General features: G+C 43.7%; 2 protein-coding genes across 3 annotated transcripts in view; one reads left to right on the top strand and one right to left on the bottom strand.

The window, feature by feature from the left end:
* LOC129705939 (nucleobindin-2-like) overlaps nt 1–17,835 on the top strand; it is a 39,089-nt gene extending 21,254 nt beyond the window's left edge. For both annotated transcript variants that reach the window (XM_055649869.1, XM_055649868.1), the window contains exons 6-13: nt 99–284; nt 1,087–1,177; nt 2,021–2,079; nt 3,544–3,636; nt 5,635–5,724; nt 7,372–7,542; nt 8,611–8,695; nt 10,187–17,835. In XM_055649869.1, the coding sequence (XP_055505844.1) occupies nt 99–284; nt 1,087–1,177; nt 2,021–2,079; nt 3,544–3,636; nt 5,635–5,724; nt 7,372–7,542; nt 8,611–8,695; nt 10,187–10,269 (858 nt within the window). In that variant the 3' untranslated portion in view covers nt 10,270–17,835. The remainder of the gene's footprint in view (nt 1–98; nt 285–1,086; nt 1,178–2,020; nt 2,080–3,543; nt 3,637–5,634; nt 5,725–7,371; nt 7,543–8,610; nt 8,696–10,186) is intronic.
* rps13 (ribosomal protein S13) overlaps nt 1–18,055 on the bottom strand; it is a 319,891-nt gene that overhangs the window by 211,496 nt on the left and 90,340 nt on the right. The window lies entirely within an intron of this gene.

Raw genomic sequence — 18,055 nt, 5'->3', positions numbered from 1 at the left:
GTTTGAGCTTTGCTTCCTCTGTAAATCCAGGCGGGTGTGATGGGAGTTCTTGCATTCAGTACAGAGTAAGTTGACGTGATGTGTTTCCACCCCCCAAGGCCACCAGCGACCTGGAGAACTACGACAAGGAACGACATGAAGAATTTAAACAATACGAGATGCTGAAAGAACATGAGAGGAGGGAGTACTTGAAGTCATTGGATGAAGAAAAGAGGAAGGAAGAGGAGGCCAAATTTGATGAATTGAGAAAGAAACACAAAGAACACCCAAAAATTAATCATCCGGTAAAAGCAAGGTCATTAATTCCCGCTGGTGGCAGGCAGGCGGGATCCAGCGTATACCCCATGGTCATTGCACTGAACACTTGCCCTTGGTCCACCAAGACCTGCTGGATCTCCTTGTTACTAAGCATTTTAACTCCCCTTCCCTTCCCCACACCGACCTTTCTGTCCTGGGCCTCCTCCCTTGCCCGACTGAGGCCGTTCGCAACCCGGAGGGACAGCATCCCATATTCCGCTTGGGTAGCTTACAACCTAACGGTATGAACATTGAATTCTCTGATATTTGGTTATTAATCAGACCTTGTCTCCTTTCTCCCCTGTGCCCTAACTGGACTGGCATCTATTTCTCCCCTTCCTCCAGCTTTACAATTCGCAGCTTTGAACAGCATTTGCTGATGGTTTGGGACAATGAACGTGACTGCGCTTGGCGCAGTGTGCTGCAATGGGCAGCACGGTGGCGCAGTGGTAGAGCTGCTGCCTCACTGAGCCAAAGACGAGGGTTCAATCCTAACTGTGGGTGCTGTCTGTGCGGAGTTTGTACGTTCTCCCCATGACCTGCGTGGGTTTTCTCCGCTTTCCTCCCATGCTCCAAAGGTTAATTAGTAAATTGTCCCTATTGTATATGGTTGTGTTAATATATGGGTGAGAAAGTGGGATAACATGGAACTAATGAGCCTAGAATGGGTGATTGATGGTCACCACCGTGTCGGTGAGCCCAAGGGCCTGTTCCATGCTGTACCTCTAAAGTTAAACCAAACTAATGTCAGCACTGAGCTTTAAACGTTTTGTTCCTAATGTCTCACAGGGAAGCAAGGATCAATTAAAAGAAGTTTGGGAGGAAACCGATGGGCTGGATCCTGAGGACTTTGATCCAAAGACGTTCTTTAAGCTACACGGTAAGACAGATCCAATCTAGCTAATTACATGGAGCATAACCTGCTGAGATACTCCTGCACATTGTGTCCAACATCTGCAGTTCCTCATTCCCATGTAGACAGTGCAGCCCGTAATGTTTGTGCCCAATATGATGCCCAGATAAACATAACTCCACATAACTCTGGCTAATCAATCTGAAGATGGACCCGGCCCGTAATGTTGTCTGTCCATTATCTCTGCAGATGTTGCCTGACCCGCTGAGATCCTCCAGCACTTTGTGTTTTGTTTGAGATTGTGGCATCTGTAGTTCCTTGTGTCTCTGCCGAATGACTAAGTAATTTTCGATATTCTCCATCAACACACTTTCAGTGTGTAAGAAGGAACTGCAGATGCTGGTTTAAACCGAAGATAGACCCCCAAAAAGCTGGAATAACTCAGCGGGACAAGCAGCATCCCTGGAGAGAAGGAATGGGTAACGTTTCGGGTCAGTGAAGAAGGGTCTCGCCTCGAAACGTCACCCATTCCTTCTCTCCAGAGATGCTGCCTGTCCCGCTGAGTTTCAAACTTACTCCCACGATGCTGTCACTTACTGTAATGATGATATTTAAAAATCATGCACTATAATGCTGCAACCATAGATATTTTAACTGATAGGCCAATTGCCTGAATTTGTATTGTAAAATATCACTTACACTGGGTTCAAGCTTTAAATTTTAACATAAGAATATGTTATAGTAATGTAATTAAGGTTTGATCTCATCAGCTACATTCCATTAGCTCTAAGGGAAGAGTGGATACAATACAATGCAGATGTTTTAATTGGATATACGTTAAGGAATTGATAAGATTTTACCCCCTCTCAGACACCAATGGTGATGGATTCTTGGATGAGCAAGAGATGGAAGCATTATTCACCAAAGAGGTATTAATCAATATTTTTTTTTGGAAAACATCAACAGTTTTTTGTACTTTAAACTTTGCCTCTCTCATCTTTAAGCGATGCCTTCTGGGCTCACCCTGGGCAAAAGCTTCTGATGTTGAAAAATCTGTGGCAATGCCATCTCTGATGTCAGTACTGAACTTTTCCATCTCACGTTAAAGTTTAAACCTTCTCTGTATCTCTGGCCTTTGTTCCAGCCACTGCCTTTCAAAACTCCGCTCTCCTGTGTTGCCACGATTTGTCCTTTCATCGTTTGCTAGCTCCCGCTCCCTCCCCCCACACAATCAGCCTGAAGAAGGGTCTCGACTGGAATCAAACCCTATCCGTGGTCTCTATTGATGCTGCCTGACCCGCTGAGTTACTCCAGCACTTTGTGTCCTATGCCCACCCTGAGCCAAAGGTTCTGATGTCTAAATACTTGAGGCAATGTACTCTCTGCTGTCAGTAGTGAACTTTTCCCACTTGTTATCCCATTTGTCGCAATGATTAGTCCATAGGACCCAGGAGCATAATTACACCATTCGGCCCATCGAGCCTATTTCAGTTTACTTTACAGACACAGCACGGAAACAGGCCCACAGAGTCAGCGCCGACCAGTGATCACCCCGTACACGAGCTACGCACCCTTACACCCAGCTATTCCACCATTTAATCTTGACATATATTTTTCCCCATTCTCTTGCCTTCTTACCTTTGATGTGACCTTACTAATCAAGAGCCTAACAATCTCTTCTGCCAAAGTACCCACTGACTTGGCCACCACTGCCGTCTTTGGCAATGAACTCCACAGATTCACCACCCTCTGACTAAAGAAAATCCTCCTCATCTCCATTCTCCATAGTTGCATTAAGTTTGCCAGGTTCAAAACATTTGGCAATTGGGGAAATTCTCTTTGTTTTTTGTGGTTTTAATGACTGAACACTCTGCAACCAAAGGGCTAAACTTTCTCCACTGGCTTTCTAAATGATTCTGGAATGATAGTTCTGCTAAGAAATAAGGGGCATAATGAAATTGTCCATTTCTGCCAGGCACAAAGTGCTGAGGGAATTCAGTGGGTTGGGCAGCATCTGGGGAGGAAATGGACAGGCGACGTTTTAGGTCGGGAGCTTTGTTTTCCTCAATGTCCCAGCATTTACGGGTGTTGCATGTATAGAGTTTGTACGTTCTCCCTGTAACCGTCAGGATTTTCTGTGAGACGTTTGGATTCCTCCCACACTCCAAAGACGTACAGGTTTGTAGGTTAATTGGCTTGGTATAAATGTAAAATTGTTCCGTAGAGTCGTGATAATGTGTGGAGATTGCTGGTCGGTGCGGACTTGGTGGGCCGAAGGGCCAGTTTCCGTGCACTATCTCTAAACTAAACTAGCTAAACGTAACAAATTTACAATTTATTTTATCTCCATTTTAAGTTGCTGTTCTTTTTTTTTTTTTCAAAACAAAATAAAGCTGGAGAAGATTTACGACCCAAACAATGCAGAAGATGATATGATGGAGATGGAGGAAGAACGACTGAGGATGAGAGAACATGTCATGAAAGAGGTACAGCATGAAATGCTCAGCACATGAAAAGTGATGCGTGGTCCCTTTTAGAACTTAAAAGTAAAGAAACAATTTATTGTTCAGCATATCTAATTGCGAAACTTCATGAATGTAAATGTGATTTATTTTCAAGATTATGAAATTGGTAAGTTGTGTTTGTCTTTGATCTTTGTCTTCACCCATATGGGGCAACGATTTATTGATGAATGAGTGTCATTTAAAGGCAAGTTGTTTTCATTGTTAAATGATATTGAAGACTGCTAATCAGTGTTGTTTCTTTTTATTGCTGTATGGAATATATCTTGTGAGTTTGAATCTTTGTTTTCGACATAAGGAATGCAAGTTTAGACTTCCCTCATACAGAATAATAATACTCTACACTATCCAGCTATCACTTTCCTTGATCCTGTGACCATTTGTGAGTCCAGACAGATTTTATTTTCGGTCCAAGGCCACTGATCCCCTGAAAGTGGCAACGCAAGTCAATAGAGTTAGTAAAGAAGGTGTGTTCGCTGTCATTGGTCTGGCATTGGGCAAAAGAGTCAAAGTCATGATGCAGCTCTTAGACTTTAGTTAGGCTACATTTGTGGTATTGTGTGTGTAGGAAGGAACAGCAGATGGTGGTTTAAACCAAAGATTTATTGTGGTATTGCATGCTGTTCTGGTCCCTCGTGTGTCGGGAGTAGATAAGAAACTGGGTGTAAAGAAGAGTCATTTACACTCTGTGGCTTTACTCCCGTTTATTCATACTGTACATACATTACTGCACTAGCTGTACGTGGTCTGTCACAGGAACTAGAGAGAGATCAGTGGGTGAGGAGGTTGTAATTATACTTGTGATATGGGGAGTGGTTAGTAGTGGTGAGGTCACTATGTTAAAGGTACATGCACATATCATCTACACTGGGATAACTTAAAAACGAGTGTATGGGTGATCGATGATCAGCGTGGACTGGGCGGGCCAAAGGCCCTGTCTCCATGCTGTAACTTTCAATCAAGCACTACAAAACTACACACAATCTTTTCCTCAGGGTGGAAATGTCAAAGATTAGCAGGTGTAGCTTTACGGTGAGAGGGGGCAAGTCTCAAGGAGAAATGCAGGGTGGTGGGTGCCTGGAACATGATCCGAAAGTAACGTTTGAGAGGCTTTTGGAGAGGTACACGGATTTGCTGGGAATGGAGGGATATGGATCATGTGTAGTTTAACTTGACATTATGCTTAGAATGGAAATTGTGAGCTGAAGGGCCTATTCCTGAGCAGTACTGTTCTATGGAGAATGATAATTATCTAATCTGCCTGTTCTGCCAGTCCCCTTGACTTTGAGGCAGTACATGTGCTAAAGGCGAAGTTAAACATGCCTCCAAATAGATATGCGGAAGAGGGATAAGATCCGATGAAGGGTCCTGACCCAAAACGTCACCTATTCCTTTTCTCCAGAGATGCTGTCTACCCCGTTGAGTTCCTCCAGCTTTTTATATGTCTTCAGAGGGGATATGTTGTTTTATCTTTGGTATAGACATTTAATTTTTCTATAATCAGTTTTATTGATGCTTGTTTGACCCCAACTTGGGTACCATCTGCCTTTACCCAACATTTTTCAGTGTTTAGTTTCGAAATACAGCATGGAAACGGGCCCTCTGACCCACCAAGTCCACACTAGTTCTGTTTTCCCACTTTCTCACCCACTCCCTACACTCTGGGGGATATTCCAAAGAGCCAATTAACTTACAAACCCGTGCGTCTTTGGGATGTGTGAGGAAACCAGAGCACCCAGAAGAAACCCATATGGTCACAGGGAGAACGTGCAAACTCCATGCAGACAGCGCCCAAGGTTAGGATGAAACCCGGATCTCTGCGCCTCTATGCCACGCGATGGCTCTATCTGTTTCATTATATATAAACCCATTCTCTGTACGCATTGCAGTTTTCTAGTCCCAGGTGTTGCATTAAATGTGTTAAGCTCTACATTATGGTCACCAAACAATTTTATTTTTCAGGTTGATGTAAACAAGGACCGGTTGATTTCAGCAGAGGAGTTTCAAAGGGCTTCGGAAAAGAAGGAATTTGGAGAAACAGATCCTTGGGAGGTGAGTGGCTGTGTGATGTAAATGCTAAAGATATCCTGTTGTAAAATCTGCCACTTGGTACCCCGAGCATCGTAGTTGTGACAACAACATGAAATACACCACAACTGTGGTGAGATCTGTTGTGTGGTGTGATTACAATATATTTGATCGTAGAACACAAAATAGTACAGCACAGGAACAGGCCCTTCAGCCCGCAATGTCTGTGCTAAATATGATGCCAAGTTAGACTCATCTCTGCTTGAACATGCTCCACATCCCTCTATTCCCTTCACGTCCATGTGCCTATCTAAAAGCCTCTTAAATGCCGCTATCATATCTATCTCTATTACCACCCCGTGCATCTCCTTTTAACTTTTCCCCGCACTTTAAATCTAGGCTCTCCAGTCTTTGACATTTGAGTCTGCTTTTAATTTTCTCCATGCGTTTTGCCAAAGAAGGGGTATTGCTCTGATGGATAAGTTGAAGGTGTACAGCTTAATCTTCTGACTAAAAGTTTAGAGATGAAGCGAGTCAGAATTAGGACTATTTAAAAATTTAGTTCAGTGATACAGCGTGGAAACATAGAAACATAGAAAATAGGTGCAGGAGTAGGCCATTCGGCCCTTCGAGCCTGCACCGCCATTCAATATGATCATGGCTGATCATCCAACTCAGTACCCTGTAACTGCCTTCTCTCCATACCCCCTGATCCCTTTAGCCACAAGGGCCACATCTAACTCCCTCTTAAATATAGCCAACGAACTGGCCTCAACTACCTTCTGTGGCAGAGAATTCCACAGATTCACCACTCTCTGTGTGAAAAATGTTTTTCTCATCTCGGCCCTAAAAGACTTCCCCCTTATCCTTAAACTGTGACCCCTTGTTCTGGACTTCCCCAACATCGGGAACAATCTTCCTGCATCTAGCCTGTCCAACCCCTTAATAATTTTGTGAGTTTCTATAAGATCCCCCCTCAATCTTCTAAATTCTAGTGAGTACAAGCCGAGTCTATCCAGTCTTTCTTCATTTGAAAGTCCTGCCATCCCAGGAATCAGTCTGGTGAACCTTCTCTGTACTCCCTCTATGGCAAGAATGTCTTTCCTCAGATTAGGAGACCAAAACTGTACGCAATACTCCAGGTGTGGTCTCACCAAGACCCTGTACAACTGCAGTCGAACCTCCCAGTAGAAACTGGCCCTTAAGCCCACTGAGTCCACACCAACCATCGATCACTCGTTCACACTAGTTCTACGTTATCCCACTTTCTCATCCACTCCCGACACAACAGGAGCAATTTTACCGAGGCACAATTAACCTACAAACCCACACATCTTTAGGATGTGGGAGAAAACCGGAGCACCCAGAGAAAATCCACGCGGGCACACGGAGTACAGGCAAACTCCATAGAGAAAGCACCTGAGATTGGGATTGGACCTGGGTCTCGGGTAGTGTGAGGCAGCAGCTCTACCTGCTGCAACGCTGTGCCGCCCAGCCATCAACTGTGTTTACTGCCAATTATTAATCCATTCTTCCTTGTTGTGCTAAATTAAGTCTACCAGTTATTAGGCATTATGTTTGGTTGTTGCTCTGTAATTCTGAACTACTAGTAAGTTAGGGATGTTTGCTGATTTGATTTCCTTGAGGTTTTTAGTGTGTCTTGTACCGCAGACCCTGGATGAACAGGACCTTTATTCAGAAGGCGAGCTGCAGGAGTTTGAGAAGCGACTGTCAAACCAGGAGAATGAACTGAGGTTGAAATCGGATGATCTGCTGAAGCAGCGGGAAGAGCTCGAGCTTCAACAGGATCAGCTCCACGCTCAGAAGTTGGAATTCCACCAGGTACCAGCGTCTGACTGCACTTCCCTCCATTGCACACTTTCATTTAGTGACAGCTCTGAAAGTGACGTTAGCAGGGCCAATCCTGTCAGTGCCTTGACACCAGCACTACTGCTGGAGGAACTTAGTGGGTCAGGTAGCATCTGTGGAGGGAATGGACAGCAGATGCTTCAGGTCAGGACCCTTCCTCGGACTCCAAGGAACTGTAGATGCTTGAACATTGAGCTATGAGGAATTGCATTGAGCAACAATCTGACGTCTCCAGTTCCTTGTGTCTCCCATCTGGGCTTTATTGGGAGCGGGAACGTTGGATTCTGCATGACAAATGGGTAAATATTTCCCAAGAAAATGTCCACATTCATCTCTAGAACATAAAGTGCTTTGAGTAACCAGGCAGCATCTCCAGAGGACATGGGCCGGCGACGTTTCACTTGCAGCCTGACGTTAGACTTCACTTGAGACATAAGTGTTGGCCCACCAAGACCACACTGACCATTGATCCCCAGACACTAGTTCTGTTCTACTGACTAGGGACAGTTTATAGAAGCCAATTGACCTACAAACTTGCACGTCTTTGGGGTGTGGGAGGAAGCCAGAGCACCCAGAGAAAACTCACCCAGTCGCAAGGCGAGCGCCCAAGTTCCACACACAAACAGCACCCGAGGTCAGAATTACACCAGGTTTCTGGTGCTGCAAGGCAGCAAATCAATAACACTGTGCCACACCCTTTTCTCTTGTTTTTAAAGTATTCTTATTCATCAGTAGTTTCTTTACCGTTTACAAAGGTGCCAACAAATCAAATGTTGTCATGAATCAAGCATTGATCCATTGCGTGACCTTTTGAGTTACTCCAGCTCTTTGTCTTCTACCCAAGGCTCTGGCATCTGCAGTTCCTTGTGGCTCCATGGTGCATTCATCTCTTCAATAAGCCAGAACAATTGACCTTGAATGAGTAACTGAGGGATGGCTTGCTAAGAGTTGATTGCGCTCACCATTACCTCAATGTACGGAAGTATCATAGTTTTCAGAATTCTATTTTCATACTTCTCTTTTTAATCTCCAATTCCCAAGGCTGTGCAGCAACTGGAGCAGAAGAAGCAGGCACAACATGCCCCAGTGCCGGAAGGACCAAATGGAGAACTTCGCTTTCAGCCTGGTTGGTGACTTGTGATTAACCTTGTTGACTAATACCATGCATGATAACTCTGCTCAATTCATTTGCATAATTATTCGCACGTAGATCCTTCAGTTTCTCAGGTGATGCACGATTTCCCTTTATCATATATGCAGAACAGCACGGCACAAGAACAGGCCCTGCGGCCCACAATGCCTGTGCCAAACATGATGTCAAGACCAAATCTTGCCTGTAGAAACAAGGAACTCTTAGTTTAGTTTAGAGTTGCAGCGTGGAAACAGGCCCTTTGGCCCACCGAGTCCGCATTGACCAGTGATCTCTCATATCCTACACTCAAGGGAAAATATACAGAAGCTAATTAACCTGCATGTCATTGGCATGTGGGGGGGTTACCAGACCATCTGTGTGGTCACAGAGAATGTGCAAACTCTGTACAGACAGCACCCATAGTTAGGGATCAAACCTAGGTCTCTGGCGCTGTAAGGCAGCAACTCCACTGCTGTGCCCCCGATTGCTTGCTTGTGTCGCCATTGTGCATCTCTTCGATAAGACAGACCAATTGATCTCAAGTTAATAACTGAGAAAGTGGTTGCTAAAATTTAATTACACTCTCTATTATCTTAATGTGCAAAAGGATCATGGTTTTCAATCTTCTATTTTTCTATTTCCTTTGTTAATATCAAATGTAAATGGCTATCCCTCCATATCCATGTGCCTATCCAAAAGCCTCTTGAACACTGCTGCGATATCTGCCTGCACCACCCCTGGCAGCGTGTTCCAGGCACCCACCAGGACTGAAGGTCATCAAATATCCTTTAGAAAGTTAGTTTTGATCCCCCCCCTTGCACATTAGTTCCATGTCATCCTACTTTCTCGTCCACTCCCGACAAGGCAGTAGCAATTTACGGAGGACCAATTAACCAACAAACTTGCACGTCTTTGGGATGTGGGAGAAAACCAGTGCACCTGGAGGAAACCCACGCAGTCACTGAATTTCACTGCAGTCACTCCCTCTTCTCCCCTCTCCTATTAGGCAAGAGGTATAGAAGTGTGAAAAAGGACAACTCCAGATTCAGGGATAGTTTCTTCCCAGCTGTTATAGGGCAACTGAACCGTCTATCACAACTAGAGTGTGGTCCTGACCTATCATCCACCTGATTGGAGACCATTGGACTATATTTAATCAGACTTTACTAGACTTTATCTTGCATTAAACGTTATTCCCTTTATACCGTAATGGCTTGATTGTAATCATGTCTAGTTTTTATCCTGGCTGGTTAACACACAACAAGAGCTTTTCACTACCTCAGTAGACGTGACAATAAACTAAACGTGAAACTCCACACGGACAGCACCCGTGGTCAGGATCAAACGCAGGTCTCTGGCACTGAGCCAGTAGTTTTACCAGCTGTGCCACTGTGCCACCACTTGCTGTTGTCTACCAAGTATAAACATGTTACAGAAAAGTTAGCTTGCTGTCTCGACTAAATCTGCGGACTCTTTTTCCCACAGGTATGAATCCAGCTGCTTCACCAGGTCACCACCAATCTCAAGAGCAGCCAGTTGCCGATGGACAGAGTCAACCTCCTCAGTAACCTCCTTGCCGCCAGTCTGTGTGCTTATACAGGTGTACCTTGGGATATATTACCTTGGGTCTAAACGATCACTAATCCAATCCAATATATCTTGCCACTCGCGTTAACTGTTGAAAACCACTGTTTTGCAAACCTTTTCTTCAAGATTGTTGTTGAAAACAGTTGTGCAGATTTTTTTGGAGAAAGATGGTTTACTTCTGCAAGTGTCTATGCATCTCAAATGGAATTTCAGACAAACCCCTCTAACCAGCGATTCGGCAATTAATCGCATATTAAAACGGTAATTGAATTTAGCTCCCGTTAGCTGTGAGCAGCTGTAAGAGTGCTTTTATTGTGCTAACTTGTACTTATTTCTTTTGTTGGGGGAGTGGCAGAGATTTAAAGTTTATAGCATTTCTCTGTGGAGTTTAAGACGAGAAATTTGGGATATAGCAGAATTAGGCCATTCAGCCCATCGAGTCTGCTCTGCCATTCGATCATTGCTAATCTACTTTTCCCTCTCAACCCCATTCTCCTGCCTTCTCGTAACCTTTGACATGCTCACTAATCAAGAACCTGTCAATCTCCGCTTTAAAAATGCTCAATTTTAAAAACGTCCTCCACAACCCTATGTGGCAATGAATTCTTCAGATTCTACATCCTCTGGCTAATTACATTTCTCCTTGTCCTTTTACATAAGCAATTGGGTTGAAAATTTTGGAAAGCAATCACTTTGCCAAACCTTTCCTACTTTTTCAGCTGTGTGGCTGAAGTTGCCTCTCCCCAGTGCAATTCTTCCAACTGAGGGCCTTCAGTTCTGTACCTGTACAGGCCACGGCTAGTGCATTAGTTATCACATTGGCTGCCACAACTGTTAACTATGAGAACTGTTGAATCCTAGCTCGTGGTTCATTAACATTTTGTGGCCAAAGTAGCAGCAAGTGCATGTCGTTTTCTACTTTATCATAAGTTGATTGTTTGTTAGTTTTTATTTAGTTCAGAGATACAGCATGGAAACAGGCCCTTTGGCCTACAGACTACACACCGACCAGCGATCACCCGTTCACACTATTTCTTTGTTGTCCCACATTCTCATCTATTCCCTACACACTTAGGGCAATTTACATAGGGCCAATTAATCTACAAACCTGCACGTTTTTGGGTTGTGGGAGGAGACCAGAGCACCCGGGGGAAACTCAGAGGGAGAATATGCAAACTCAGTGCAGACAGGACCCCTAGTCAGGATTGAACCTGGGTCTCTAGCACTGTGAGGCAGCAAATTTCCCACTGCGCCACTGTGCTACATTATGCATTACTGGGGAATAATGCATAAAATTGTGTTCCAGTAACTGAATATTTCAGCATTTACTTTTCACCTTCAAGCTATAATTAAAGTCCATCAGTACCCTGCTAGTCTCTGAGACCTGCTTTTAGGATAGGATGCAAATTCATATTGTCACCAAGAATGACTTAATAATTCACCAACAATCCAACCATTTCAACAGACTGGAGACACAAGGCACTGTAGATGCTGGTTTGCCAAACAGGGGCACAGTGCTGGAGTAACTCAGTGGTTCAGGCAGCATCTGTGGAGGACATGGAGCGGTGACATCTCAGGTCAGGACCCCTCAAGTTCCCAAGTTCTAGGAGTAGAATTAGGCCATTTGGTCCATCAAGTCCACTCCACCATTCAATCTTGGCTGATCTCTGCCACCTAATCCCAGTTTCCTGCCTTCTCCCCATAACCCTTGACACCCGTTCTAATTAAGAATGTGTCTATCTCTGCCTTAAACATATCCACCAAAGGCTTCCACAGCCCTCTGTGGCAATGAATTCGACAGATTAACCACCCTTCCTCGGACTGATTGTAGTGGGAGGGGAAGGAAAGCTGGAAGAAAGGTGGGGGGAGGCGGGACAAGCCTGGCGAATGATAGGTGGATACAGGTGAGGGTGGGCTTGGTTTGTTGGACAAAGGCCAGGGATGAAAGGACAGAGTGAGGTAAGGAGGTTTAGATGGAGGAGGCGTGAAATGTGAAGCCAAAGGAAAGTGTATCTGTGAAAGGGTGGCGGGGATGTGAGAGGAAGGGGTGAGCTGGGAGTGTACCCAAGAATAGGTAGTTCAATGACCGCCATGGAAATGTAACTTTTTAACAAACTGATTTTTAAAGTAATGATTTATCATTTTGTCACAAAGCATTTAATTATACTAAATGCTGAATGCAGATGTTTTAATGTTGGAATGCCTATACATATCAACTTGAAGCATTTTAAATTCTGGGCATTTCAGATCTGTCAAAGGTCACCAATATTTATTTGCCAATTGTGAGTTATCTTTGTTGATAACTGATTTAAATGTTTTAAAACGGACTTAAAACATTCAAATTGCTTTAAATGCTTTCACAAAGCTCTAAAAATACGGTTATTTTTAAAAAGCTGCATTTGTAAGTGAAGCGCTAGTAAATATTTATCAAAACTAAATTGTTATGGTAATTATAATTTACTATCATCTGTTTTTTCTTTCATTCCGCTTTTTTGGTTACAAATTTTTGCTTGTTTTTTCAAAAGTTTAAAAGCACTTTCAAGAATCACGACATGTATTGTATTAATGGTTTATCTGTAAGCTGGGCAAGGCCTGTGCTATTTGTCAGTTGGTGACAATTCTTACCCTTGAGTGTGTTTTCCTAACTACAGTGTACCCTCATTATAACGGACCTGTTTATGCAGATTTTGGTTCTACCATATCTAGTGTCCCCACAGTATTCAGACACTACTGTCTCATTAAGAACACAGGCTGCTGGTTACAGTGTTGGAAGCCACTGACATTGACTAGTAATTGCTTTGGTCGACACGTGCAATGATACACTAAACAATGTCACAAACAGACTTTAGTATTAGTATCACAGTATTAAAAGTACATTTTTTGCTGTTGGAAAAGACCGTTGTTTCATTGAATGACCACTAGGTGGTTGGATTGAATCCCTTCCTCAGTTATAGCGGACAATGGTCAATAAAGGACACCATTTCCCACCCCCCATGGTTCAATATAATGAGGGTTATCTGTACTTTACTGCCGCTGAACGCACTTGTATACAAATATTAAGGGTAGTCACGGTGGGGCAGCGGTCGAGTTGCTGCCTCACAGCAAATGCAGCGCCGGAGACCCGGTTTCGATCCAGATTACGGGTGCTGTCTGTACGGAGTTTGTACGTTCTCCCCGTGACCTGCGTGGGTTTTCCCTGAGATCATCGATTTCCTCCCACACAAGACGTACAGGTTTGTAGGTTAATTGGCTTGGTAAATGTCAAAATTGTCCCTAGTGGGTGTAGAATAGTGTTAATGTGCAGGGATCGCTGGTCGGCACGTACTCGGTGGGCCGAAGGGCCTGTTTCCATGCTGTATCTCTAAACTAAACTAAAATTAAGCAGTCATTTTCTCATCTTTTGTTGCTTGTTCATAAGTTCTAGGAGCAGAATTAGGCCATTTCGTTCATCGAGAACACTCAATCATGGTGATCTATTTTTCCCTCTCAACCCCATTCTCCTGCCTTCTCCCCGTAACCCCTGAGACCATTACCAATCAAGAATCTGTTAATCTCTGCCATAAAAATACCCAATTACTTGGCCTCCACTATGGCAATGAATTCCATAGATTCACCACCCTTTGACTGTAGAAATCCATCCTCATGTCTTTTCTAAAGGTGCGTCCTTATATTCTGAGGTGGTGCCCTCTGGTCCTAAACTCTCCCACGAGTCGAAACATCCTTTCCGAACATTAAGCACTGTTTCTTACCTTTTATTGCTTGTATACCATTGATGACAAAGGCATTAGAAACATAGAAAATAGGTGCAGGAGGAGGCCATTCGGCCCTTCGAGCCAACACCGCCATTCATTGTGTTTTCTCTCTCGCTCCTTCCTTGAAAAGTGGGATAACATTAGCTATCCTCCAATCCACAGGAACTGATCCTGAATCGATCGAACATTGGAAAATAATCACCACAAATTCACAACTCTCTGGGAGAAAAAGTTTTTTCGCACCTCAGTCTTAAATGGCTTCCCCTTTATTCTAAGATTGTGGCCCCTGATTCTGGACTCGCCCAAAATTGGGACCATTTTTCCTGCATCTAGCTTGTCCAGTACTTTTAACTCACCAGATAACTGTATAACTGCAGAAGAACCTCTTTACTCCTATACTGAAATCCTCTTGTTATGAAAGCCAACATGCCATTAGCTTTCTTCACTGTCTGATGTACCTGCACGCCAACTTTTAGTGACTGGTGTACAAGAACGCCCAGGACTCGCTGCACCTCCCCCTTGCGTAACCTAACCCTATTGAGATAATTATCTGCCGACTTATTTTTGGCGCCTAAGTGGATAACTCCACATTTATCTATATTACACTGCATCTGCTACGCATCTGCCCACTCACTCAACCTGCCCAGGTCACCCTGCAACTTCCTAACATCCTCTTCACAGTTCACACTGCCACCCAGCTTTGTGTCTTCCGCAAACATGCTAGTGTTGCTCCTAATTCCCTCTTCCAAATCATTAGTATATATGGTAAACAGTTGCGGCCCCAACACCGAGCCTTGCGGCACTCACCTCGCCACTGCTTGCCGTTCTGAAAAGGACCTGTACACTCCTACTCTTTGCTTCCTGTCTGCCAACCAATTTTCTATCCATGTCAACACCCTACCCCCAATACCATGTGCTCTAATTTTAGTCGCCAGTCTCTCGTGTGGTCAACTTTTCAAAGACTTTCTGAAAGTCTAGATACACTACATCCACTGGCTCCCCTTCATCCATTTTACTTGTCACATCCTCAAAAAATTCCAGAAAATAAGTCAAGCATGATTTCCCTTTCATAAATCCATGTTGACTTGGATTAATCCCTTTTACTGCTATCCAAATGCCCCATTATTACCTCTTTAATAATTGACTCCAGCTGAAGTCAGGCTAACTGGTCTGTAATTCCCCGTTTTCTCTCTCGCTCCTTCCTTGAAAAGTGGGATAACATTAGTTATCCTCCAATCGACAGGAACTGATCCTGAATCGATCGAACATTGGAAAATAATCACCAATGCGTCCACTATTTCTGGAGCCACCTCCCTGAGGACCCTGGGATGCAGACCATCAGGCCCAGGGGATTTATCATCCTTCAGTCCCATTAGCCTACCCAAACTATTTCTCGCCTAATGAAAATTTCTTTCAGTTCCTCTACCCCCTTAGATCCTCTGTCCTCCAGTACTTCTGGGAGATTGTTTGTGTCTTCCTTAGTGAAGACAGATCCGAAGTACTTGTTTAACTCTTCTGTCATTTCCTTGTTACCCATAATAATTTCACCTGTGTCTGCCTTCAAGGGACCCACATTTGACTATTTTTCCCTTAACATATCTAAAGAAGCTTTTCCTGTACTTCTTTATATTCCTGGCCAGCTTCCCTTCGTACTTCATCTTTTCAGCCTAATTGCCCGTTTTGTTTCCTTCTGTTGTCCTATGAAAGTTTCCCAATCCTCTGGCTTCCGGCTACTCTTTGCTGTGTTATACATCTTTTCTTTTAGTTTTATTCTATCCCTAACTTCTCTTGTCAGCCACGGTTGCCTCCTGCTCCCCTTAGAATCTTTCTTCTTTAGAAACACTTTTTTTACTGCAAAAATATTTGTAGCCTCCTCCAAACCAAGAAGGTGATGATGTTTGCATAGGCTGGTGCTGGTTGAGTCTATATTAGTTGTACAGTGAGGAGCTGAATTGCATTTGGATTTGCACTTCCACTTCATTCCTCTTGTCAATATGCTGGTTTAGCTGAGCTAATCTGAGGTGATATCAGATGGAGTACAGAAAGGAATTACAGTGACACTATCTTTCACTGGGCAAATTAGTTTAGGTTAGTTCCGAGTCCGCACCAACCAGCGATCCCCGCACGTTAGCACAACAGACAGACAGACCCAATTAACCTACAAACCTGTACGTCTTTGGAGAGTGGGAGGAAGCCGAAGATCTCGGAGAAAACACACACAGGTCATGGGGAGAATGTGCAAACACTATACAGAAAGCACCCATAGTCAGGATGGAACCCAGGTCTCTGGCGCTGTAAGGCAGCAACTCTACCGTTGCTCCACTGTGCCTCTCTTATGAAGTCGTTCACATATTAGTGGAACGCTGGAATCCAAAATGCCTCAGCAGCATTACTACAAAGCCAAGAAAACTATTTTTATATTTCAAAATTACATACTATTTGTTATCAAACCATCTTGCATGGTTAGAACTAATTAGTGAAACGCCTGAAGTGCTGAGAACATTGTGGGGTGAGAATCTCCAAGTCTTATTTTGACCAGATGCATCCATCAATGTTACCTGAAGGAATAATTAATTCTTGAGTAGCTTCAATTGGATGTAATAACAAGGAACTGCAGATGCTGATTTATCAAAGAAAGTCACAAATGCTGGAGTAACTCAGCGCATCCGGCAGCATCCCTAGTGTAAGATGGATAGGTTATGTTGTAGGAGCTGACCTGAAACATCATCTGTCCATGTCACTGCATAGATGCTGCCTGACACACTGAGTTACTCTAAGTTGTGTCTATCTTTACTTCTATTGAATAATTTTTGTCAGTGTTGTCTCTGGTACCAGAGCGATCCACTCCCCAATGTGTCCTTGGCTTAGAACGTAGAACAGCACAAGAACAGGCCCTTCAGCCCATGAGGTTAAGATAGACTAATGTCCTCGGCTTGTACATAATCCACATCGCTGCACGTGAAAGTGCCTGGAATGGAGGTGTGTTGATCCTGTGCAGCTTGGCCTTATTTCTTGCCAAACACTCATTGCCGTGAGAAATACAAAATGCCGTACCACTAGATCTACGAGTCGTCTTGGGTAACCATTGTGTTTAGGGGGTGGAAGGGGGCGTGTTCAGGCGGGCTTTTCTGGTTTGCATCCTTGATTCAATGATGATTCAATGATGATTCAACGATACTTTAGATTCAACGATCGTCATGTGGAATGCTTTGTTTTGCATACAACCCGGTAAAATCATACAGCTGATCTCACCCCGGCAATACACAAGCGTTGCCATGTTTCTGGTGCTGACAAAGTTACAAAAGTTCACCAACAGTCCTATCTTCTGCCTGCCACCGCAAATCAGGAAAGCTTAAAGTAGAACATTGAACCTAGAAGTGCATTAACTATCCTGGCATCCATATCTTTTGTCTTCATGAATGTCAATGGTTTCCTTTTATTGTAAGTCAATTGTGTGACCCAGGTTGGCAAGGGGGGCTGTGTATTGCTGATCTGTTGACTCTATTAGTGCAATGTTTTGTTGTTTGTGTCTTACCCCCGCTTGCCTTTCCCAACACTAACTCTACCACGGCCACATGGACAGGTATTCCACTGAATTCAAACCAACTTCATTGCCTTAGCCCTGATGAGAATAGTTCTGCGAATGGACTTAAAATATGCCATGGTTTTGTGTTTTTAGTTGATTATTGTACCGTTTTGCAATGTCTTTTTTTGATGGAAAGAATTAGGTCCTCTGAATTTCTGAAATTTGGTTTATAAAAGAGATATGTTTCAACATAAAGTCAAATATTTAAATTATCGTTGTGCTTCCATTTTGTTTCTGAACCTATCCTATGAGGTAACGTCTTCAGTGTATGATCACTTTCTTCAGGCTGTTAGATCGGCCAAGGTCTTGCCGGTGCAAAAACTAGAATCATCAGGCAAAGGTAAGCAGATCATGTGATAGGAGCAGAATTAGGCCATTTGCCCCATCGAGTCTACTCCGCTATTCAATCATAGCTGATGTATCTTTCCC

This window comes from Leucoraja erinacea, chromosome 18 (assembly GCF_028641065.1).
Source record: "Leucoraja erinacea ecotype New England chromosome 18, Leri_hhj_1, whole genome shotgun sequence".
Lineage (NCBI taxonomy): Eukaryota > Metazoa > Chordata > Chondrichthyes > Rajiformes > Rajidae > Leucoraja > Leucoraja erinaceus.
This window is presented reverse-complemented; position numbering and strand designations above follow the sequence as displayed.